Source organism: Sylvia atricapilla, chromosome 9 (genome assembly GCF_009819655.1).
Source record: "Sylvia atricapilla isolate bSylAtr1 chromosome 9, bSylAtr1.pri, whole genome shotgun sequence".
In the NCBI taxonomy this organism is placed as follows: domain Eukaryota; kingdom Metazoa; phylum Chordata; class Aves; order Passeriformes; family Sylviidae; genus Sylvia; species Sylvia atricapilla.
In genome coordinates this window covers 30,079,101-30,099,440 of record NC_089148.1, presented here as the reverse complement: position 1 = coordinate 30,099,440, position 20,340 = coordinate 30,079,101, and the positions used below count along the sequence as shown (strand labels likewise).

Below are 20,340 nucleotides of genomic sequence, written 5' to 3'. Positions count from 1 at the left end.
TATTAAAGTTGTGTTCTTCCAGACCTCAGGTATAAAAAGATAAGCCCCCTTAGAAATAACAACCTTGCTCTTGTTCATGACGTTCCTTACAATAACACCTAACCCAAGCTTTGAGGAATATATTTATCCAAGCACCATCTAGAGCTTCACTCTGCCTGTGTGTGCCTCTCCCTACTCTTTTACCCCTCTCCATTTGTCAACCACACCTGATCTTTGGGAGATCAGCTCCCAGGGAAAACTTTAAAAGCACAGTCACTCTGGAATTAATATTCCACCAAATAACACCACATGCTTTTTGGAGTCTATTTTCAGGATAAAGTCAACTGCCTGGAACAAATAATTGTCTTATTATTCCTTTAAGCAAGGAATAATTCCTTCCAAGCAGCAACACATGTGGTGCACCTCATCCAAAGCTCCAGATCATTCTGTCATTTATCTTATTTAATATTCTCCAAACAGATCTGATATCAGCAAGCTATCAGGTGATTATGCCATGTTTTCCTTCAGGATAATTATTAAAATATTAAACATTTGTCTTGGGAAGGGGACATCTCACCAGAATCAACCCTTAATTTATTATTGTCTGTTTTCATTTACACAAGGGCTAAAATGCAGTCAGCATTTAATGGATTTACTGCATGTCTCAGGGCTGAGAAAGAAAATGAGATTTTTTTCCCCTGCTCCAGTGATTGGACAGTTTCAGTGTTATGCACGTTAATGGTTAACACATTACATATTGAAAATCACAAGCACAGGCTTGATGACTGAACATTAGGAATTTCTTAAGAGTTCTTAGTTACAGTGTGAGTGCTCCATATAAAAGATAAATTCAATTAAACTTGCTGCAGAAAGCACAAGATAATCAGAACCCACTATTGTACAATGATTGTTAATAATAATGAAAACTGACGCTAAAAGGTAGTTCAGGAAACAAGAAAACTTATGTAACATGAGGCAAAACCACCAGATTTATTTTTTCTATGAAATGAGATCTCTTCTTTATAATGGATTTGCTTTTCTAACAGGAAAAAAAGAGCTTTACCTCAATACAAGTCTAGACACCATCCTCAGACATTTATTTTTAAGCTGCTAGGAAAGATCTTCAGATTTTAAGCCTCACACATTGTGCCAAATCTGCTGTCAGTTTCACATGGTACAAATTAGTTGAAAATACAGTTATTGTGGAAGCCAAATGTGAGTAATTTAGTGGATCTGCATTAATGTAATACAGAGCAGAGTATCTCCTACGCCAGAAGCGTTAAAGCCGCAAAAATCTAAGATACTGAATTCTTCACAAGCATGTCAAAACTGAAACGTACTCCTCTGAACAGTGATGGTATGTTTATGGACTGTGAAAACTAATTTCAAGTCTCAGCACACCAAAAGGGAGCACTGAGGAACCGATGGCTCTGAAAGAAAGAACTCAGTACTACCACATGTGCCCACTCTACAACTCCTCTCATTCCTAAAGAGATGGAGTGTGTCCATAATGGATTTCATCTGTGGGGGAATTCAGCATCCTGTTCCTTCACTGCACTCACAAAGATCATAAGTCTCCATTTCCCTCACTGCCAAAGGCAACAGGAATCAGAGCTTTCTCATAACAACAGGCTAACATGAAAAATTAGTTTCAAAATGGTTTTGCAGTGTGGAATAGAGTCAGGTACAAAAACAGAGCATCAGCTCATGAAATATGTTCTGCTGAGCCCAACAAAAGCTCAATGAAAACCATATGCAAGAGAAGAAAAATAGATTTACAGAAAAAAGAAAAAAACAACCAACCCATAGCCTCACTAGCTTTTGCAGTGTTTTGGAAATCTGCTGCAATAAAATATCCCCTTCTTTTATGCTAAGCACTGAGTGAGCCTTCCCAGATGGGCAAAGGGGTTTTACTGTCAGGATTTAATGAAAACACAGTTATTCTTCTTACCATTTTTATTAGATCTTCTGATGATATATAAACACTAAACAACTTTGCTGTGAATAAACCCAGCATTATTAATACAGCTGATGCTACAATTTATCATTAATGTCTTTCCCAGAGTGTACTTACACGGCTAAGCTACAGATTCTGGAGTCAAATATGAGGCTGATACCTCACAAAGGAGATATGTTGTGTTCATTGGAGTTACTCCTGATGCATATGAAATACACACTATGAATTTTACTTGTTTTCATATTCCAGTGTCCTCAAAGAAGACATGATGCAAATTTCTGGTGGCTCAAAAATAAATGGAGCAAATTGAGCGGGTGGGGGAGAAATTTAAATTAACCACAGACTTCAACAAGCCAAGAACATAGGTAACTTCAGGACAGGGAATGACAGATCACAGACACTGTAGAGACAAAACAATTTTTAGGAACTATTTCCTGACCTCACTGCTTGCATCTGGGCCACTCATTACAAGTTGGACTGCAACATAATTAGGAAACAGGGTGCATGACCATAACACTGAATTGCAAAATAAGCTGTGAGAAATTTTCTGCAAGTGGTTACAGCAACAAAGAAAGAATTCATACCTGATGTTTCTCAAACCTTCAATTCATGGTCAGTTGCTCATTTAGACATAAAACTATATTTATTCAGAGTGTGTAGAAAAATTTGGGAAAGAAGACAAAAATAAAATGGGACAGAAGATGGTTTTTACTCTTCTAGGAGGAAGAATCTCACATACTATGATATAGCTGAGGAGTTATTTCTTTGGACATCAATACTATAGTTTTAGAGGACAGATAAGTGCTTTACACTTGTGTGAGTAAATAACAAGATTTTATTTACTCACACAAGTGTAAAGCACTTATCCATCTTCCCCAAAACTTAACAAATTAACGTACCACTCTCTTCTGAACCAAAACCATACAGACTTATCAACTATTAAGAGACCCAGCTGTCTGGTCAAAACCTCCTGAGAGATGGGGAAGCAAAGAAAAATAAACAGAGAAAAAGTAGGAAATCTTATCAACTTACTTTGCTTGTAGAGAAGCCAAAGCATCTGAGAACTTGTTGTTAAGAAACAAATCCAGAGCTGCCATACATTCACGCAGTGCCACGTTGAGGTCTGATGTAGATGACCTGCCAGAAGAGACAATAAACTCAGCACATCTGTTCTCCTTCTACCAGTGCATTACTGCTGCATTTGAACCCCCCTTTCTCAATTCCAGATTTATTCCCTTGCAGAACCCGCTGGTTTATGTCTAGTGATAGCAAAAAATGAAAGTGACTCCTATTATGTTTGTGGATTTGGGTTTTTTTGTGGGTTTTTAAAACTGTGCTTTCACCAAGTAACCTATAAAAAGCAACTAAAGTCTTTCATTTCCTGAAAAAAAAAATAAAAAAAAAGGACAAACTGCACATACTTTGTGTAAGAACGTGGCTGTACAGAATTTGGCATGTGGGAGCACAGCAATTTGATGAGCTCAGGTACAGGAACACAGAAGCACTGGGTGACAATGCACATCCCATTGTGAGGCTGCCAGACTCCAGCTGGTGACATCGTGTCCATGTTATCACTTTAAGGATGAGACACTGTCAATCTGCATCAGAATATAACAGCAACTGCTGCTGGAACATCTGCCTTCATTCAGCTCATGTTCAGAGTGGTGCCTGAGCAGCAAACCACTACAAACTCACAGGTGGGTTAAAATCTCCCGTTGTGCATATTCGTGGGAACATTGCTGTCCCTAAGAAGTGCTACTGCACTCAAAAAAACTACTGCAGTATCTCAGAGTCAGAAGACTCTCAGTGACTTGCTTTGGCTGTACTTTTCTCCTTTACAACATTCAGATGTCAGCCTGACCTGTCACAAGCCTTCTCAGCTGGTCTTTAGGTTACTGGCAACAGGATAATACAGACCAGCTGAGTTAGTTTGGCCCAAGTTCATCACCACCAGAACTAGTGGAAAAAAAACCAAAACAAAACACACACACACACAAAAAAAAAAAAAAAAAAAAAATTCAACAAAAGAAACAATAAAGCCTTGGACTAATGAAGTTAAGGTCACCTAGCCAGTGTTAAGACAGTTGAAACATCTGCATCTAATGATCAAAGAGCTGCACTGCACTAATATATTGTATACAAACATGTACAAAACATCCTCCAACAAAATATAAACAAATCTTCACCATGTTCCTGATTCTGAACAGCTCTAACTAATGTCATCTATCTTGTGACTTAGAAATCGTGTCAGTTCCTTAAAAGGGGGCACAACATAGAATGCTGAAAGGAAAACCAGAAAGCAAAGTCCTGATAACATCTCAAGGAAAAGGCAGGGGAGCACAGCACATGCAGATAGCATCAGTAATAACCACCCACTGCAGCAGTGGTTTGGTTGTGGTTTTGGAAATAATGACTGGAAAGAAATAAAGAGTATAATCATATACATAAAAAGCAGGACTTTAAATTTGAGAGAAACATTACATGACACGGTTTCCTGGTGGCTTTGTCATCACAACTTCAGATCTACTGCAAATCCTTTTGCACCCGAGACACTCTGCAAGTGCTTTGCAAGCATTGATTAACCAAGTTTTGGCATCCGTCTCATACAAAATGCAATATCATGTCTGAGCTATTCTGAGCCCTGCTTAATAATTAAAACTTGGTCAATTATTGCTTATTGTATTAAAACTCCTACCTTCCTGTTTTTTAATCTGTGTCCCTGAACCAAGTAACATATTTAACAAGAATAAAGGATATCTTCACCTGTTTTAAAACATTTAGACTACCAGCATTTTAGCTGGCTTTTTCTGCTTGTTCATTTTTTGTCATGCAGGAGAATTACCCCATTCAAAACAAATAAACCTTTTCAAAATATTCCTTTGGTGCAGAAAGATGCCAAAGAATAAAGCCACCGCTGAAGCTCAAAGCAGAAATAAGATACAATAATTACTTGGCATCTTTTCTGGAATAACAATTAACGACACAGTGGTACCCAGAGCAGCAGCAGAAACAGAAGCTGCATGTTTCCCTCACACTCCAAGGAAAACCTGCCACAGGCTGTAGCTCCCAAGTCAAGGGTTTGAGACCTGGGCAAAATACACACCTCAGACAAACGCGACAAACCATCGCTTGTCGCTGTTAACAACAGGGCAGAAACACTTTAAACTCGAGGGCGCTCAGCATTTCAGCAAACTGATTAGTCATGCTTCAGCGGGCTGCAGATTCCCTCCTGCTTCCAAGAGCAGCACCAGGGCTGCCTCTGAGCCAAACGCTGCGTGCTGCCACTCACCTCTCTGCCGAGTCTCCTGCGTGTTCGGACATAGTCATTGTAAGCCCACCCAGCTCTCAGGCTCGAGCATCGGCGGCGCTGCCGAGGCAGCAGCGAGTGCCAGCCCCGCTGTGAGCGCAGGGCAGCGCCCGCCCGCGGCGCCACACTGCGCCACTGGCCACGGGGACGGGAGCACGGCCAGCTCCCGGCCACGGCACCACACTGCGCCACTGGCCACGGGGACAGGAGCACGGCCAGCTCCCGGCCACGGGGACAGGAGCACGGCCAGCTCCCGGCCACGGCACCACACTGCGCCACTGGCCACGGGGACAGGAGCACGGCCAGCTCCCGGCCACGGCACCACACTGCGCCACTGGCCACGGGGACAGGAGCACGGCCAGCTCCCGGCCACGGCACCACACTGCGCCACTGGCCACGGGGACGGGAGCACGGCCAGCTCCCGGACACGGGGACAGGAGCACGGCCAGCTCCCGGCCACGGCACCACACTGTGCCACTGGCCACGGGGACAGGAGCACGGCCAGCTCCCGGACACGGCACCACACTGCGCCACTGGACACGGGAACAGGAGCACGGCCAGCTCCCGGCCACGGCACCACACTGCGCCACTGGCCACGGGGACAGGAGCACGGCCAGCTCCCGGCCACGGCACCACACTGCGCCACTGGCCACGGGGACAGGAGCATCCCCAGCTCCCGGACACGGCACCACACTGCGCCACTGGCCACGGGGACAGGAGCACGGCCAGCTCCCGGCCACGGGAACAGGAGCACGGCCAGCTCCCGGACACGGCACCACACTGCGCCACTGGCCACGGGGACAGGAGCATCGCCAGCTCCCGGCCACGGGAACAGGAGCATCCCCAGCTCCCGGCCACGGGAACAGGAGCACGGCCAGCTCCCGGCCCCCAGAGCGGCCCTGTGCGGCCAGCCCGGGCACAGCGGTCCGTGTGCCGCTGGATGCAAACACAGCTGGGTACCCCTCGTGTAGGAGGGGCTGCCGGCCCGGCTCTGATCTACAGACCCGTCTGCATGCAGCATCAGACACCTTTTCTTCCGTCCAGACCAGGCAGGAGCCAAACGCCCTTGTAATTACAGACCTGAAACAAGGAGAATTACGGCATGTGGCAGTGGCCCACATCAGAAACCTGGGGGGCAGAAGGGAGAGCCAAGCGGGAGCAGCTGACAGGCGGCACTCAGGCAGTAACTGCTGCAAATGCGAGAAACACAAGCAAGTGCTTCTTCCCAGCAAGGATTCTCCACAAAACAGGCTCCAATCCAGCAGCCAAACTGCTGCTTTTTGTTAGTTCCCGTACCTTTGGGAGGAACTGAGACTTTACACGCTCTTTGTAACAATCTCCCTTTAATGCCATGGAAAATGAGGCGAGTTGGCGCTAAGAATTTAATTAGTGCAGTGAGCTCATTGGGCTGGTTTTGCCCAAAATGAATCAGAGAATTCCCCTGAACTGCTTTGGTGGTGTATCAGCTGTACCAGCCCTGTACACAACTACAAGCAGCATTACCAGCCCTTCCACTCGGCATGAGAGCTGGACTGTGGAAGTTGATCAGCCATGATCTACTTACATAAATTAATTTCTCCAAGAGCATCTAATGTCAGAAATTATCTGTTTGCTAGACCACACAAAGCAGTACCAATATACACCAACACCAGACATACACTGCTGAAGGAAGACCCAAAAATGATAAACCGACAAAGGACAATTCCAGGAAGATACTCTGAATCCATTAACACATCTGATTAAATCTCTTGCTGGTTTTATCCTGTACAGGAAAGGCCTGTGCTGCATTTGGTACAAAAATTACTGAAATAGATCCACAGGCTGCCCCAATAATGCCTCCATTACACGTTCCTAACAGCACTGTGTACCTGGGCCACAGCAGGAGATAAAAGACATTACTGTTTTTTCTCCCCTAGTTGGGAATAACTACTGGTTACTTAAAATTAACTGGCTGTTCCCAAGGCAGGATCATGGGCTACTCTGAAAAGTTTTTTTCATTGCTCTTACTAGCTGTTTGTATGATTTCTAATTAATACTGTATTCTCCAAATAGTCCTTAAAGCCCTGTATGGTGAAGGCCCTGGCTGTCTCTGAAAAGTTCTTGAAGATTCAATTTGGCACGTTTTTATCTGAATACCACTTCTCTAGAAACAATTATATGCTCAGACAAGCTTCAGTATGCAACCTACTCTTCCCCACATACATGTATGTTTTCTTTTAACAAAAGAAAACAAATGTACAAACCTCAGATCTGAAATATTTCCACATTTAGGCCATTTCCCTGCTGGTTTTACAAGGTTCTTTTTTTTTTTTTTTTTTTTTTTTTTTTTTCTTTTGGGCAGCAGGTTTTGCAAGGACAGTCATATGGCTCTCCTTGTGGTTTTGTTATTTATGAAATCCTTGTTCTCTGCCCCAGGGACCACGAGTAGGGTTGCTTCACAAATCACAACCACAGTATATCCTGGGAGTTGCAGTAAGTACTTCTCTTCTTACTCCACTGCATCCCCATTGTCTCTTGTGGGAAACACAATTCCTTGGAATATCCCAGGCAATGCCCCTTTCACTTAAACACCAGATCCTTTCTATGTCAACAGCAGTATCAAACAAAATGAACAAGCAGAAATAAGCAAAACTAAAATCTGGAATATTAAGAAAGAGTAAAGCACATTAAAAAACCCCAAACTATATTTTCCATGGAAAGAGACACATGATTTCTGAGCATGGGAGTCACCTAATTATGCAGAATTTTATTTCACTGTGTGCATGATTTCGACTGGTTTCTTACTACAACTTTGTAGTGCATAACCTTTGTGATTTGTCACTGGGTTTTACAGATTTCTTCAATAAAAAAATCTTGAACCATATGCTGCGCAAAATGCTAAAATACTCAACCTCAGTAATTATCAGAACTTTACAAAAGAAGGTAAGTCTGAGGTTTGTGCCTTTGTAGTAATGCTTTTAATAGTAATTCAAGAGCTCCTTCAGTACTGTGAAAGGCTAAAAGCAAGTTAAATCAGTCATATCCTAAAATATGGATGCATTTCTCTGCCAAATCTACCTTATCTGCATAAGTCAGCTGAGGCTGTGTGCATGGGTAACTTCACTTGCAGGAGGAGAATAAAATACAAAGAATCAAACACCATTTAAGCTTCACCAGCGCTAACACTAAACCATTCCCAGATGTGAGGAGCCTGCCAAAGCACGTTTCAAAAGTCTCAGTTTCAGTGTTAAGGAAAGTTCCCTGTGTGACCATCCAGGAGCCACTGGCAGTCACACTCCCATCACCTGAGCTGGGGCTGAAGCCCCTTCCCAGCTGCACATCCCACACTCACAGTGAGACAGCCTCAGGTTTCCCATAACAGAGACTCAGATGTCCCAATCCTTAAAATTATTTCATCTTGGTGCAATAACAAAATAACAGCTTGAGCTGGTGCCTCCGAGGAGGGACTCTGAACAAAGGAACCCCTCTGGGCTTTTATCACCCCACAGTGTAAACAGGAAAAAGTCTGGGGGTCTTCAGCCCCTGCTGTGTCCCTCCCTGTGCCCCTGGTTGTGCAAAGGGTCAGCAGCTCACATCCCACGTTTCCTCACTGACACCACGATGTCCTTCCCACTGCCTGCTTTCAAAAAGATACAGAAAGATGGAAATTCCTGCCATGGCACCATTTTCTGTTCTCCTAATGCTGGATAATCCCAGGGACATTAGGAGCTGTCAGGGTGCACCTGGGGTTACTTCCTTCAGCCTTTTCCAGTTCTCCAGGTCATTCCTAAATCCACTACTACTTTTCTAAGTAGTTGACTCCTTTGAGCAACACTGCATTACAAGTTGTGAGCCTGAAAAAAAATCTCTACATTCAAAGAAAAAGAAAAGCACATCACTTGGGAAAGAATTCTTTTCTTCTGCAAGCATTTCCAAATCCACATGAGATCAGAAATAATCTCAGGTGAAAAGAACAAATAAGCAGTTCTCACAATTTGTTACTATTCAGTTTTCAGACAATAGAGAAATGTCTTCATAATTCAAAAGCAAATAAGTTAATGCAAAAAAATTAATTCCCCCATATCTCTTCCTGTTCTAAGTGCCAGGCTGTTAATACCTCAGCATTTATCTTTCTGTGCTCTTGAACACTTTTCTGGCCCATGTCTAAGACTGGTGCTGCAGAAATGCCATTACTTCAACAACAAAGGGACTGGAAAGGTTTCAATATTCGTGTTCTGCATAGAGACATAACAGTGACGCAACTCTGGAATTGAGGATATCACAGCATTTCAAGTCGTACATGGAATATGACACCATTTATTTTTGAGGTTAATTCAGCCCTCAAATCACTGAGTTATTGATGCCTCAGCAATGTCAAAGGTCTGTTAAAAAGCCTTTCTGTTCCAGCAAAGGCTCACAAATCAAAGGGATGTGGCAAAGCAGTGCAGTGAGCAGCACAAAGACCAGGGAATTGGCAGACTTGTATTATGCCCTTGGTCCCACCATGTTTAACTTGGACCAAGCAGGATCTAGTTTGCATTAGGCTCACAGTTCCCATCCTGTATTTGAATGGGCAAACAACGCAATAAATTCATTAAGATAGGTTTGTTCAGACAAATAAAATGTGCTGGTGTCATTTCTACTGCTCCCTTTCCTTGTTGTGCTGCCATGACTGCTCAGAGGGCAAAAAGTACCCCTGTGGGTGAGCACTCCCTGTCAGCAGAACTGCCTGCATCAGACAGAATGAAAAAATATATAAAGACACACAATCTATTACAAAAATAAGCCCAAACATCAGTGCAACAGCGCTGATCTATTGGAATGTACAAAGAAAAAGTTACCTCACACAGGATCCACATTGAACTAAAACAAATATATTCAGCATTACAGAAATTAACAGGACTGCTGCAATTAGGGGTAAATTTTCATCATAAATCAGAACACAAGCTTTATTAGCTATTAAGCTATTTAGCAAGCTTTAATAGCTCTTCTTTTTTAATTCACATCATCTACAATCTCTGTCACTTTGAAGGTCACGTGTGATTGACATTATTCCTTTTGGGGTTTTTAAGTGTCTTTAGACAACCCTATAATACCAACTTGCTCTTTTTGCCAAGTCCTCTGACTTTTTAGTTTTACTGCCTCTGGTCCACCTACACTTCTGACATAGTTACTCTCAATTTTTAAAGGTCTAATCCTCATCTCACTAAAACTAACGAGGAAAAAAAAGTCAGCAAGAGCTGCACTAGACCATTATCATGCAATGGTATTGAGCATATTTAGGTACCCAAACAAATAAATAGAGAACAAATGCAAACTCACTCTGCCACGTTAATGGTGTGAAGCCAGACAAAACCTGTGACTTCCTTCCTAAGGACTGCAAGGTCAGGGTGGAGATCTGGAGATCAGGGTGGAGATTACTTCTGAAATCAGACTCAGTGAGCATTCAGGGAGGGATGTCAGGCAATTCCCCTGTTTGGCTGGGCTCTCCACTTCCCAGCAGAGATAAAGGCTGCATGGTAGGTAACAACAGAGTTACCTGGGCATGTTTCTTCAGCTGTTTGTCAAGTCTGGTTTGTATTTGTCTATGCTGCCTTGCACTTCACCTTTTGGACCAACACAGAAAGGATGAAACACATCTTCTGGCCCAAAAAGCATTTTCCTGCAGTACTTCATGGGAGTCGAAATGCTTCTTTGTTTGGTTTTATTTCATCTGGTTGGGTTTGGTTTTTCTGTTTGGTTTTTCTTTTTTTCATTAAACTTAAGCAAAGCACTTTCAAAATAAACTACTCTGTGACATGTTTTGTTACAACTTAAAAAAAAATCATGCTTTTGTTATCATTCCACTGCTGAAGAGTAAAAAAAAAAAGGCTTCCATAAAAACAATATATAGGAATGACATGACATTCCAGCTTGTTTCCCTGAGAGCTTCCAACAATCCGACTTTATTCTTCAGAAGTCATCTGCAAAACATACTTCACAGTACCTTGACCAATAACAATGCCACTTTCTCTCCAATTAAATAAAAATTCAAGCATGGCACATCAATCCACCTTTACAGCTCTCTTGAACCTGCCCACTGAATCAGTACTCAAGAACAGAAAAAGAAGCACCAGTAGAAAGTTGTTTTGGCACCCAGCATCACCAAAGCCATTCTGAAGAGTTATTCTTTAGTAAAAGTGGCTTCAAGAAGAAAATAGTTACTATCCTCCCCATTTCAGAGTGCAAAAACAACTAAGCAAGCTACCTGAGGAGAAAAAACAAATGAAAACAAAAACAAGCGAGGTTGATGTTGAACTTGGATTCAGTCAGGCTGGCATCTTTCTGTCAATTTTCCTTTTCTGACAGGAAACAAGGATTGGTAAAAAAATAAAAGCTTTAATGTAGATGTAGTGAGAAGATTTCATCAGTTCAGGATGGCAACTTTAGTTAGAAAGAAATGTAAAATGATGTCCAATTCAGGACTGCATTCTGTTTGATATACATCTGAGGTTCCAGCCATTGGTTCAAGTGTATCTGAATGAACATCCTAAAGTTGAGACTTTCTTCTGACAATTGCTTTTTTCTCAACAGATGACTGAATTTTTATTATCAAGTTGAAGACAACAGCTGAAAATTTCTAAAATGGGAGGTCATTTTTCATCGCCCTTATTCAAAAATCTGTTTACTTTTCAGTTCTAATCATTCCACTAGATCATTTCCCCTCCAACTGCGATCTCATAATCTCAATCTATTCCCAAAATATACATGATACTTAAGAAACCACAACTTCAGATCTGTGGAAACACTGTCTGGGAGCTCCGTCAGGGTTTCAAAGGAGTGATTGAAGTAAAATGTCAACTACAATAAGGAAATAGTAACCTTTTCCCACAGACTAGCCCAAATCCTGATGTTTGCTCTCCAACGCTTTGTAGCACAGTACTGGAAACACCTGAATCCCTTTAAACGCCAGGGCAGTGTCACCCTGGAATGGGAGAGCTGGTTCCAGCAGATGGAGCTCCAGAAAGGCGATGAGGAGCCAGCACCAAGTGCTCCAGCAGCTCCAGTCACACGGACTTTCAGGACTACCTGCCCAACCTGGCAAAATCCACCCAGCTCCTTCCTGCTCCTAAATGTTTTTGCACACATTGTTCCTGAAGCACAGTGCAGCCACAGTCCCTCAGCCTGCTGCTATTGCCAGTGCAAAACACAGAACCTGGAGGTCATTTAGTGATATCATTTAATGATATCATTTAACACCATGATTACAAACACACAGCCCACCTTTCCAGCCTGGAGTTTAAAAATATTTTAAAAATTGCAAGGTCGTCCATTAAAAAATGATCAAGACAGAGTACGGCAACAAAAATGTATAAAGCTCTTAAAAATCACAGAATGGTCAGGGCTGGAAAGGACCCTGAACATTATCCCATGCCAAACCCGTGCTGTGGGCAGACACACCTTCCACCACACAAAATTGCTCAGAGCCCCATCTAACCTGGCCGTGAGTACTTCCAGGTAGGGGTTATACATATAAATACTAATAGACAGGTCATTTTTAATCATTAGCTAGTCTAGCACTCCGGATTTTTAGACCCCACAGGACTTTGTTGCTTTAAATGTCACTAGACCACCTCCTTTGGTCTCTGTAATAACTCTAACATTAATATCAATACCACCAAAGAAGAGAACTATTGTACAGCTTATACAATCTAAAGCGCAGGATATGGGGTTTTTTCCAGCACGGTTTCTTCAGCAGAAACAAAGTCTCAGGTAAATGTTTGCCGTTTTCAACTTTAAGATAAAGGGAAAGCGTGCAGCCAGAGAGAGAGAGCACACCACTGCTCCAAATCCTTAATGAAGAGCCATGAACAGAGCCATTACCACTCCTCTAAGCAACAGTTTGCTGACCTCTCCAACAGCTGCACTCTTAAAAGCTTCTACCCCCGCACAGATTATAAAGCTGATCGTCATAAATGTCTTATGTCAAACGGAGAATCCACAAGCCGACCTTTAACTCAGCCATGTCTAAAAATTTAACACGCCGTCATCACGGGGGAAGAATGTTATTTGCAGACTGATTCAGCTTTTGAAGGAACAAGCCTCTCACACGCACACAATGGAAGTTTATGTATTTTAGGGGCAGCGGGAGCGCACACCTGGAATGGAGAAAGTTATCCACCTGCAGCTCGTTCTTGAGGGTGAGCAAGAAGGTATTGAATTACAGAGTACTGAACGTCAGCGGTTCGCTGTCAAGGTGCGCTGCAAGCCGCAGAAACAGGAGCTCAAGCAAAAGCAGCTGGTCTTCCCCAGACACGACACGCTCTTCAGCAGCCCTTTGAAGCCCAAAGGCAATTTGCATGTACCTACTGAAGGGCTGCTGCGCAGGTATGTAATTACCTCAGGCTAATGCTCTCGTCTAAGAAAAAAGAAAACCCCCTCAAAGTGCAGGAACCAGTTTGTGCCCGCGCAGCGGCTGCTCGGGGGTGGCTCAGCCGGCACAGGCGGGCGCAGCCCCTGCCCACGGCTGGGTCAGAGCGGTCTGAGGGGCGGCCCGCTCCGGCCCGGCTGGTCCCGGCCCGGCTGGTCCCGGCCCGGCTGGTCCTGGCCCGGGAGGTCCCGGTGTGTGCGGCCCCGGCCCCGGGCTGCCCTCGGCGGGGCCAGAGCTGCCCTCGGCGAGGCCAGGGCTGCCCTCAGCCAGAGCTGCCCTCGGCGGGGCCAGAGCCGCCCTCAGCGGGGCCAGAGCCGCCCTCGGCGGGCCCCGAGCTGCCCTCGGCGGGGCCAGAGCCGCCCTCAGCCAGAGCTGCCCTCGGCGGGGCCAGAGCCGCCCTCAGCGGCCCCCGGGCTCCCCTCGGCGGGGCCAGAGCCGCCCTCGGCCAGAGCCGCCCTCGGCCAGAGCTGCCCTCGGCGGGGCCAGAGCTGCCCTCGGCGGGGCCAGAGCTGCCCTCGGCGGGGCCAGAGCTGCCCTCGGCGGGGCCAGAGCTGCCCTCGGCGGGGCCAGAGCTGCCCTCGGCGGGGCCAGAGCTGCCCTCGGCGGGGCCAGAGCCGCCCTCAGCGGGCCCTGGGCTGCCCTCAGCGGCCCCCGGCTCGCCCGGAGCCCACCGCCCTCACACCGTCCCCTCCGCTGCCCCGACGGGCGCTCCCGGCCCGTCCTCCCGCCCGGCACGGAGCATCCCCAGAGCCCGGCGGAGGCGGCGCTGCCCCGGCGGCCCCCGGCCCGGCCCCCGGCCCGCCCCAGCCCCGTACCGGGAGCCGGCGCTGCCGCCCGGGCGGGCGTCCATGGAGGCGTCGCGGCGGGCAGCGGCTGAGGGGAGGGCGGCGGGGCTGGCGCTGCTGCTGCTGCTGCTGCTGCTCCCCGGCGGCCGCCGCAGCCACCTCGCATGGTGTGTGCGGAGCGGCGGCTGCCGGAGCCTCGGCGCATGTTCGGGCAGGGCCGGGCCGGGCCGGGCCGAGGGGCCGCCCCCGCAGGTGAGCGGCTGCGGCAGCGCCCGCCCTCGGCCGGGGATGGGACGGGCTGCGGTGGGGTGGGATGGGATGGGATGGGGTGGGATGGGGTGGGATGGGATGGGATGGGCTGGGGTGGGATGGGATGGGATGGGAAGGGGTGGGCTGGGGTGGGGTGGGCTGGGGTGGGATGAGATGCGGTGGGATGGGATGGGATGGGGATGGGATGGGCTAGGGCTGGGATGGGGTGGGATGGCTGGGGTGGGATGGGATGCGATGCGATGGGGTGGGATGGGATGGGATGAGATGCGATGGGATGGGCTGGGATGAGATGCGATGGGGTGGAACTGGATGATGTCCCGGGGTTACGGTCCCACCGCAGCGCTCGGGCGTGTCGCTCCGCACCGGCGCCGAAGGCTCCGAGAGGAGCGCGGGCATCGCCTCTGCCTGCTGGAATCGGAGTCATTAACTCCTCTCGAGACAAAAAAGGAAAACGTAATCCATATTCCGCCAAGTTTTCAATTAGCGCACCCTGCACCTGCTGCCAGGGCAGGGATTGCCGGGGTGCAGCCGTCTACCCCCAGCACAGGGATCAGCGAGTTGTACCACAGGAGTGACACCCCACAGGGATCACAGCCCAGAGGAGCCAGGTTCGGACGGAATCACATAAATAAGTAATTAGATCTAAATAATTAAATTCTTTAATTTGTTCGTTAACATAAAATTCATAAACAAAATCAATATTTAAATTTTTAACTTGCCTCTTCCATTAAAGAAAAAAAAAATACCCCATTGATATCGCGAATAAAATACGCGATACTGAAAAAAAGGATTGCATTAATTTGGCCATTATTTGTATTATAATCGTATCGATCAGGCAGCTTCAGGGTTACGGGGATAATAGTTCAGAAGAGATTAAGAAAAGAAAGGAGCCTTGTGGAAGGAAATGAACAAGGCAAAGGAAGGCAAAGGTATACACAGCCAAGGGAGTGGCAGGACAAACAGAAGGACTGGGTTGACATAAAGAAACAATGGGCACATTAACGGGAACAGTGGGTGGATAAGGTTAAAAAAAGAAAGAATTTATTAGCTGCACACCGACAATGTGGCTCGTGATGTGAGGAACAAGGGGTGGGTGGCAGGACGGGCTCACGCTCCAGCGCTCCCAGAGAAGAGCAGACAGCCAGTGACTGAAGGATGATTGCCCCTCCTGACACCAGCCGAGAAGTCATGATTGCCTCCACTAAACCAAACATTTTAACTCAGGGAGGGATAGCATAAGGAGTTGTGACAAGCACCTTTCCAGAGCTATTTTGGTATAACTGCAGGCTCACGTTTTGCAGCATAAAATACCTGTTTACATACATTCCATTTTCTGAACGGTGAGGCTCACACATTCCAGCTCACACTGTTCACAATGAAGCCAGATTTCCTGTGTAGTTCTGCACTTCAGCCTATTGTCAGTGGCCAGTCACAGCTAATTTAAAGAACATTTTTATTAATAATCACCCCAGAATATACTCTAAATTGCTTCTTACAACTTTTAGAATTTTATGTTGTAGAGATCAAGTTGAGCAAGCTAAACCAGAAGGACAAATTTCCTCCTCTGACCATAGTATTGTATGTCTCAGAACAGTTCTGCTTTTAATATCTGACAGTAAAATAAAATAAATATTTCAAGTTAAATGGATAGCATATTAAGGAAAATTAGAGAATTTAAATATATGACTTTAACATTCAACAGATACTTCACCTGTAGTTTTCAGGATTCAGAGTTAGTGGTTTGAACCTCAACCGAGTTATTTATTCAGTAAAAGTTATTACTGCATGAGGGCCCAAAATGAGATTCACAGTCCAAAAATCCTCAGAACTGTTTGGAACTCAAGGACCCTAATTTTAAAAATAAGGAGGTATTAGCAGAGCTTCAGTAAGTATTTAAAAAAAATTCTACAAGGATTTTACCTAAAAACCCACTGAGTATTTTAAAATTCCTTTTTTTCCTGTGTAAGTGACCACAGCTGTTCATCTCAGGAGAGACTGCATTCTATAGAAAACAACCCTAAAGACTGTCTGGCTCTGAATACACATATTTCAATGCTACATAGTCTCAACAGAATAAACAACGAGCCTGGCCACAGAGGAAAATCAGTTTGTGTGGATCAGGGTGAGTCTGGCACCTGCAAACCTGAGGCAGCTGACAATTTGCAGACCGTGTTACAGGATCTCTCACCAGGACACACCTCTGAAGTCAAAGGTAAGAATTTCTCCCTGTATTACCAGCAAACTAAACCCTCAAATATCTTGTTTAAAACAGCACTTCTGTTAAATTCTTAATTTACTTCCAGTTATTTGTATAGTCCTGTATAGGACTGCAATTGGCTGCTTATACCAACAGGGAAAACACCTCATAGCATCACTCCTATCTACAGGATACAAAAGCAAAATGGGATAAAATTCCTTTTACTCTGCACAAGGTTGTCTTTCCAGTTTAGAGCAGTTATGTAACAACTATGAGACCTGTTATCACTTACAGAACAGGAAATTGGCTTAGCATTAAGTGGTTTGTCCATACTCACTTATTAAATCAGCAAGAGATAACCAGAAACAACATCCTGACCTCTTGAACACACATCCAAACAATGCAGCGTTTCCCCCCTCTGTCAGCAGACCACCTGCTCTAAAAACCAATGCTCTTCGTTTTCAGTTCCAGACAGCTCCAGATGTCCCCATTTTAGCACCACAGGAATTCTGAAGTATTCTGAGCAAGGAATGGGAATGCAGCTGGTGTTATTTACGTATGTTTTGCTATTCGTGTTTCTTTAAAGAGCTTGTGGATGAAAATTACTTCTGTTTCAGGATATTACTGACTGACGGCTTGTCAGCTGATGAATTTCAAGTTCCTTCCCACCATTTTTGGCGTAACATTATTCTGTCTTCCGTCCCTTCCTCTTCTGTGCCTTTCCTAATTTAAGCCTCAGAGGTCCCTGCAAACACAACTCTGCAGAGAATTCAGGAGTTCAGTAACACTCACACAACCAACTAAACTCCACTCTACCTATCACAAAAGACCAAAAAAGATCTTTCATTGGGGAAAATCACTGTCCTCTTCTTTCTCATAAGAAAAAATGGATGCATCTGAAACCAATCTTCATGCTCACACTAGTTAACAATGGAATTAAATTCAAGAGTATTCACTGACACGATACAGAATTCCATAACAAGAAAACACAGGACTTTAGTTGCCAATATTCTGAACAAATATGCTACTTACTCAACTTCTGTTATCTAAATCCAGTATCATCTAAATTACCATTCTGTCAGTACTGCAAAAACAAAAACATGAGGTTGCACACCCATGCACACAATGAAGATTCAGGCTAAAGAACAAACACTGAACACTCCAACACTGAAGTCACAAATTTGCTAAATACTCAAATTCTGAAACAGCCAATTTCAACTTAAGAAGGTAAATGAAACTGTTGAGAAGTTACTGGGGAAATACCAGAAGACAACACAATTCTACCAGGGGATTCTATTAGTGTGAAGGTGGCCCTTGGCAGGTGTGGCAGGTGACAAAGGCCACAGACACCAGCTCACAGTCAGGACACCTCACACTGCACTACATTCACACAGTGCTTTACATCTCACAGCACCCTCTTGAAAAAAACAGGCAAACAGTTCACCTTTATGTACTTAAACTTTATTTCTTCATAATTACAGGCTATGGTTAGAATTTTTAAACAAAAGGGAAGTCTATAAATAGAGGCTAATCCCACCTGAACAAGTTGTTTAAAAACAAACAAACGAACAAAAACCAACAGTTAAAACTTCATAAAGTAATGCCATTTAGCTCACAGCAGTGGTTTGTTGGTAGTCTGAGTAAAAGTCCTATAGTCAGAGTCAGTAACATGAAATGTAACATCAAATGACTCAAAACTTTAAATTCCATAAAGGAAAGCAGGAATATATATATAATATATACATATCATATTGTGTTGGTCCACTGAGTATACATTTTTAACAAAAGATAAGAAACTATGTAGTCCAGTTAAGCATATGATTTGCAAGATTAGTGTACACTCATTACAAAGATGTATAAGATAAGTTATAATTATTCAGTACTTGCAAAATTTTAAGTTACTTTTTTTGAGCAGGTGTTTAAATGCTCATCTCCCAGTGCAAAAGAAAAACCATCCCAGTCAGGTTACTCATTTTTTTCCTGAAAAATTGAAAACCTTCAAACTCATGCAACAGCAGCATTGACAGGTAATGGGAAGAGCTTAAATATACTGAAGCATGGCTGAGTTCTCCCCCTTTGCCCCGGTGCTGTGTGTTGAAACACTTCAATTTCCTCAACAGAAATACCACAGGTTGAAAGTGCAAGAAAAAAACAAACAAACTCTTCTAGATGTTTATGCTGCTGCCATCCATTTTTCTTAGATAGGGCACAAGATTATTCTTTTTTTGGAATTATTTTAATGAAACTGATTTTCCAAATAGAATTTATTCAAAATGAATAATAAGTTATTTTCATTAAGTTATTTTCATTAACATTCTATCAATCCTACTCTGACTCAGTGACCATTCAGAAATCATTCAGTTTAAGGTGCAACTATCAGTTGGCATTCAATAAATTACATATACAGAAAACAACTGTGGTTAAAAAAAATAGAAATCAGACTACCTGTTTTTTCTTTCTAGTCTCAATCCTATTTCAAATGGAACTCTTTAACTTGCCAGTTCAGCTGCATATTTCACAGGCAAAAGTGGCTCAAATAGCAGTGGGGTCTCACAATTTGACAGTCACCTTAGCCAACAGCAAATGCACATGAATTTTCAGCTTAATTGCTTTATAAAACAAAATAACAGGTCTGTCTTAAAAACCTATGATCATGCAGGAAAAGCAATAAAGGTTTCAGAAAGACATACTCTTTCTGATGGAGACTCCACGAAGATTATGTTAAATCCAACATAAAATCTTCCACGAGGAGAAAAAGAATCTCTATGCATACACATAAAATAAAGCACTCCACAACTCTGGCATTACTAAAACCCGTTCAGAAGGATAAAAGGTTTCCAGTGACTAACTGCTTGATGGGAGACAGTCAGCCATGACAGAATAATTGCTGTGTTCACTTTATGCTCAATTACCAACTGCTGATAAGATTACAGTCAAACCCCAATCTCTCTATCTGCATTTTAAACTGATTTGCTTTCAGCTGGGAAAAGTACTTTGCTCTCCTGAAAACTTGAGAGAAATTGAATGCTAAACTTAACAATTATTAAAACAATAACCAAAAGGATTGAATTTAGCAGAAACATTCACATCACTTCCAGAAATTTCAAACCTTTCATAGTTTCTTGTATATATGCATTTTCTGATTAACATTTAAATAGGTTAGGTACTCAGGAAAAGGGACAAAACAGTTTACGTCAGATAAAATCTTATTCTAAACTTCATGCTTCTGATATTTCAGATTTACTGAGTGCAATAGCCAGTTCCAAGTCTTCTTGCTCTTGCTGTTTTAGTCTTGCCAATCTTTCTTTTTCTTCTCTCTCACTTTCTCTCTTTGCCCATTCAATCATGTCTTCCTCAGTGGAATACTGCATGTTTAAAAGACAAAATAAAACAGATTAATAATACAGTGATAATTCTTATTGTCCAAACACTCAGTTTAAACGACAATTAGTTTTT

At 44.0% G+C, this 20,340-nt stretch overlaps 2 protein-coding genes across 6 annotated transcripts in view; both read right to left on the bottom strand.

Moving 5' to 3' along the window:
* TTC39A (tetratricopeptide repeat domain 39A) overlaps positions 1-3,331 on the bottom strand; it is a 34,483-nt gene extending 31,152 nt beyond the window's left edge. The window contains exon 1 of the mRNA XM_066325492.1: positions 2,969-3,331. Coding sequence (XP_066181589.1) covers positions 2,969-3,033 — 65 coding nt within the window. The 5' untranslated portion in view covers positions 3,034-3,331. The remainder of the gene's footprint in view (positions 1-2,968) is intronic.
* A 14,998-nt stretch (positions 3,332-18,329) lies between these two features.
* The window catches only part of EPS15 (epidermal growth factor receptor pathway substrate 15), a 68,201-nt gene continuing 66,190 nt past the window's right edge, over positions 18,330-20,340 (bottom strand). For 3 of the 5 annotated variants that reach the window (XM_066325499.1, XM_066325500.1, XM_066325497.1), the window contains one exon: positions 18,330-20,249. In XM_066325499.1, the coding sequence (XP_066181596.1) occupies positions 20,103-20,249 (147 nt within the window). In that variant the 3' untranslated portion in view covers positions 18,330-20,102. The remainder of the gene's footprint in view (positions 20,250-20,340) is intronic. The other 2 variants (XM_066325498.1, XM_066325502.1) reach the window with 1 other exon arrangement.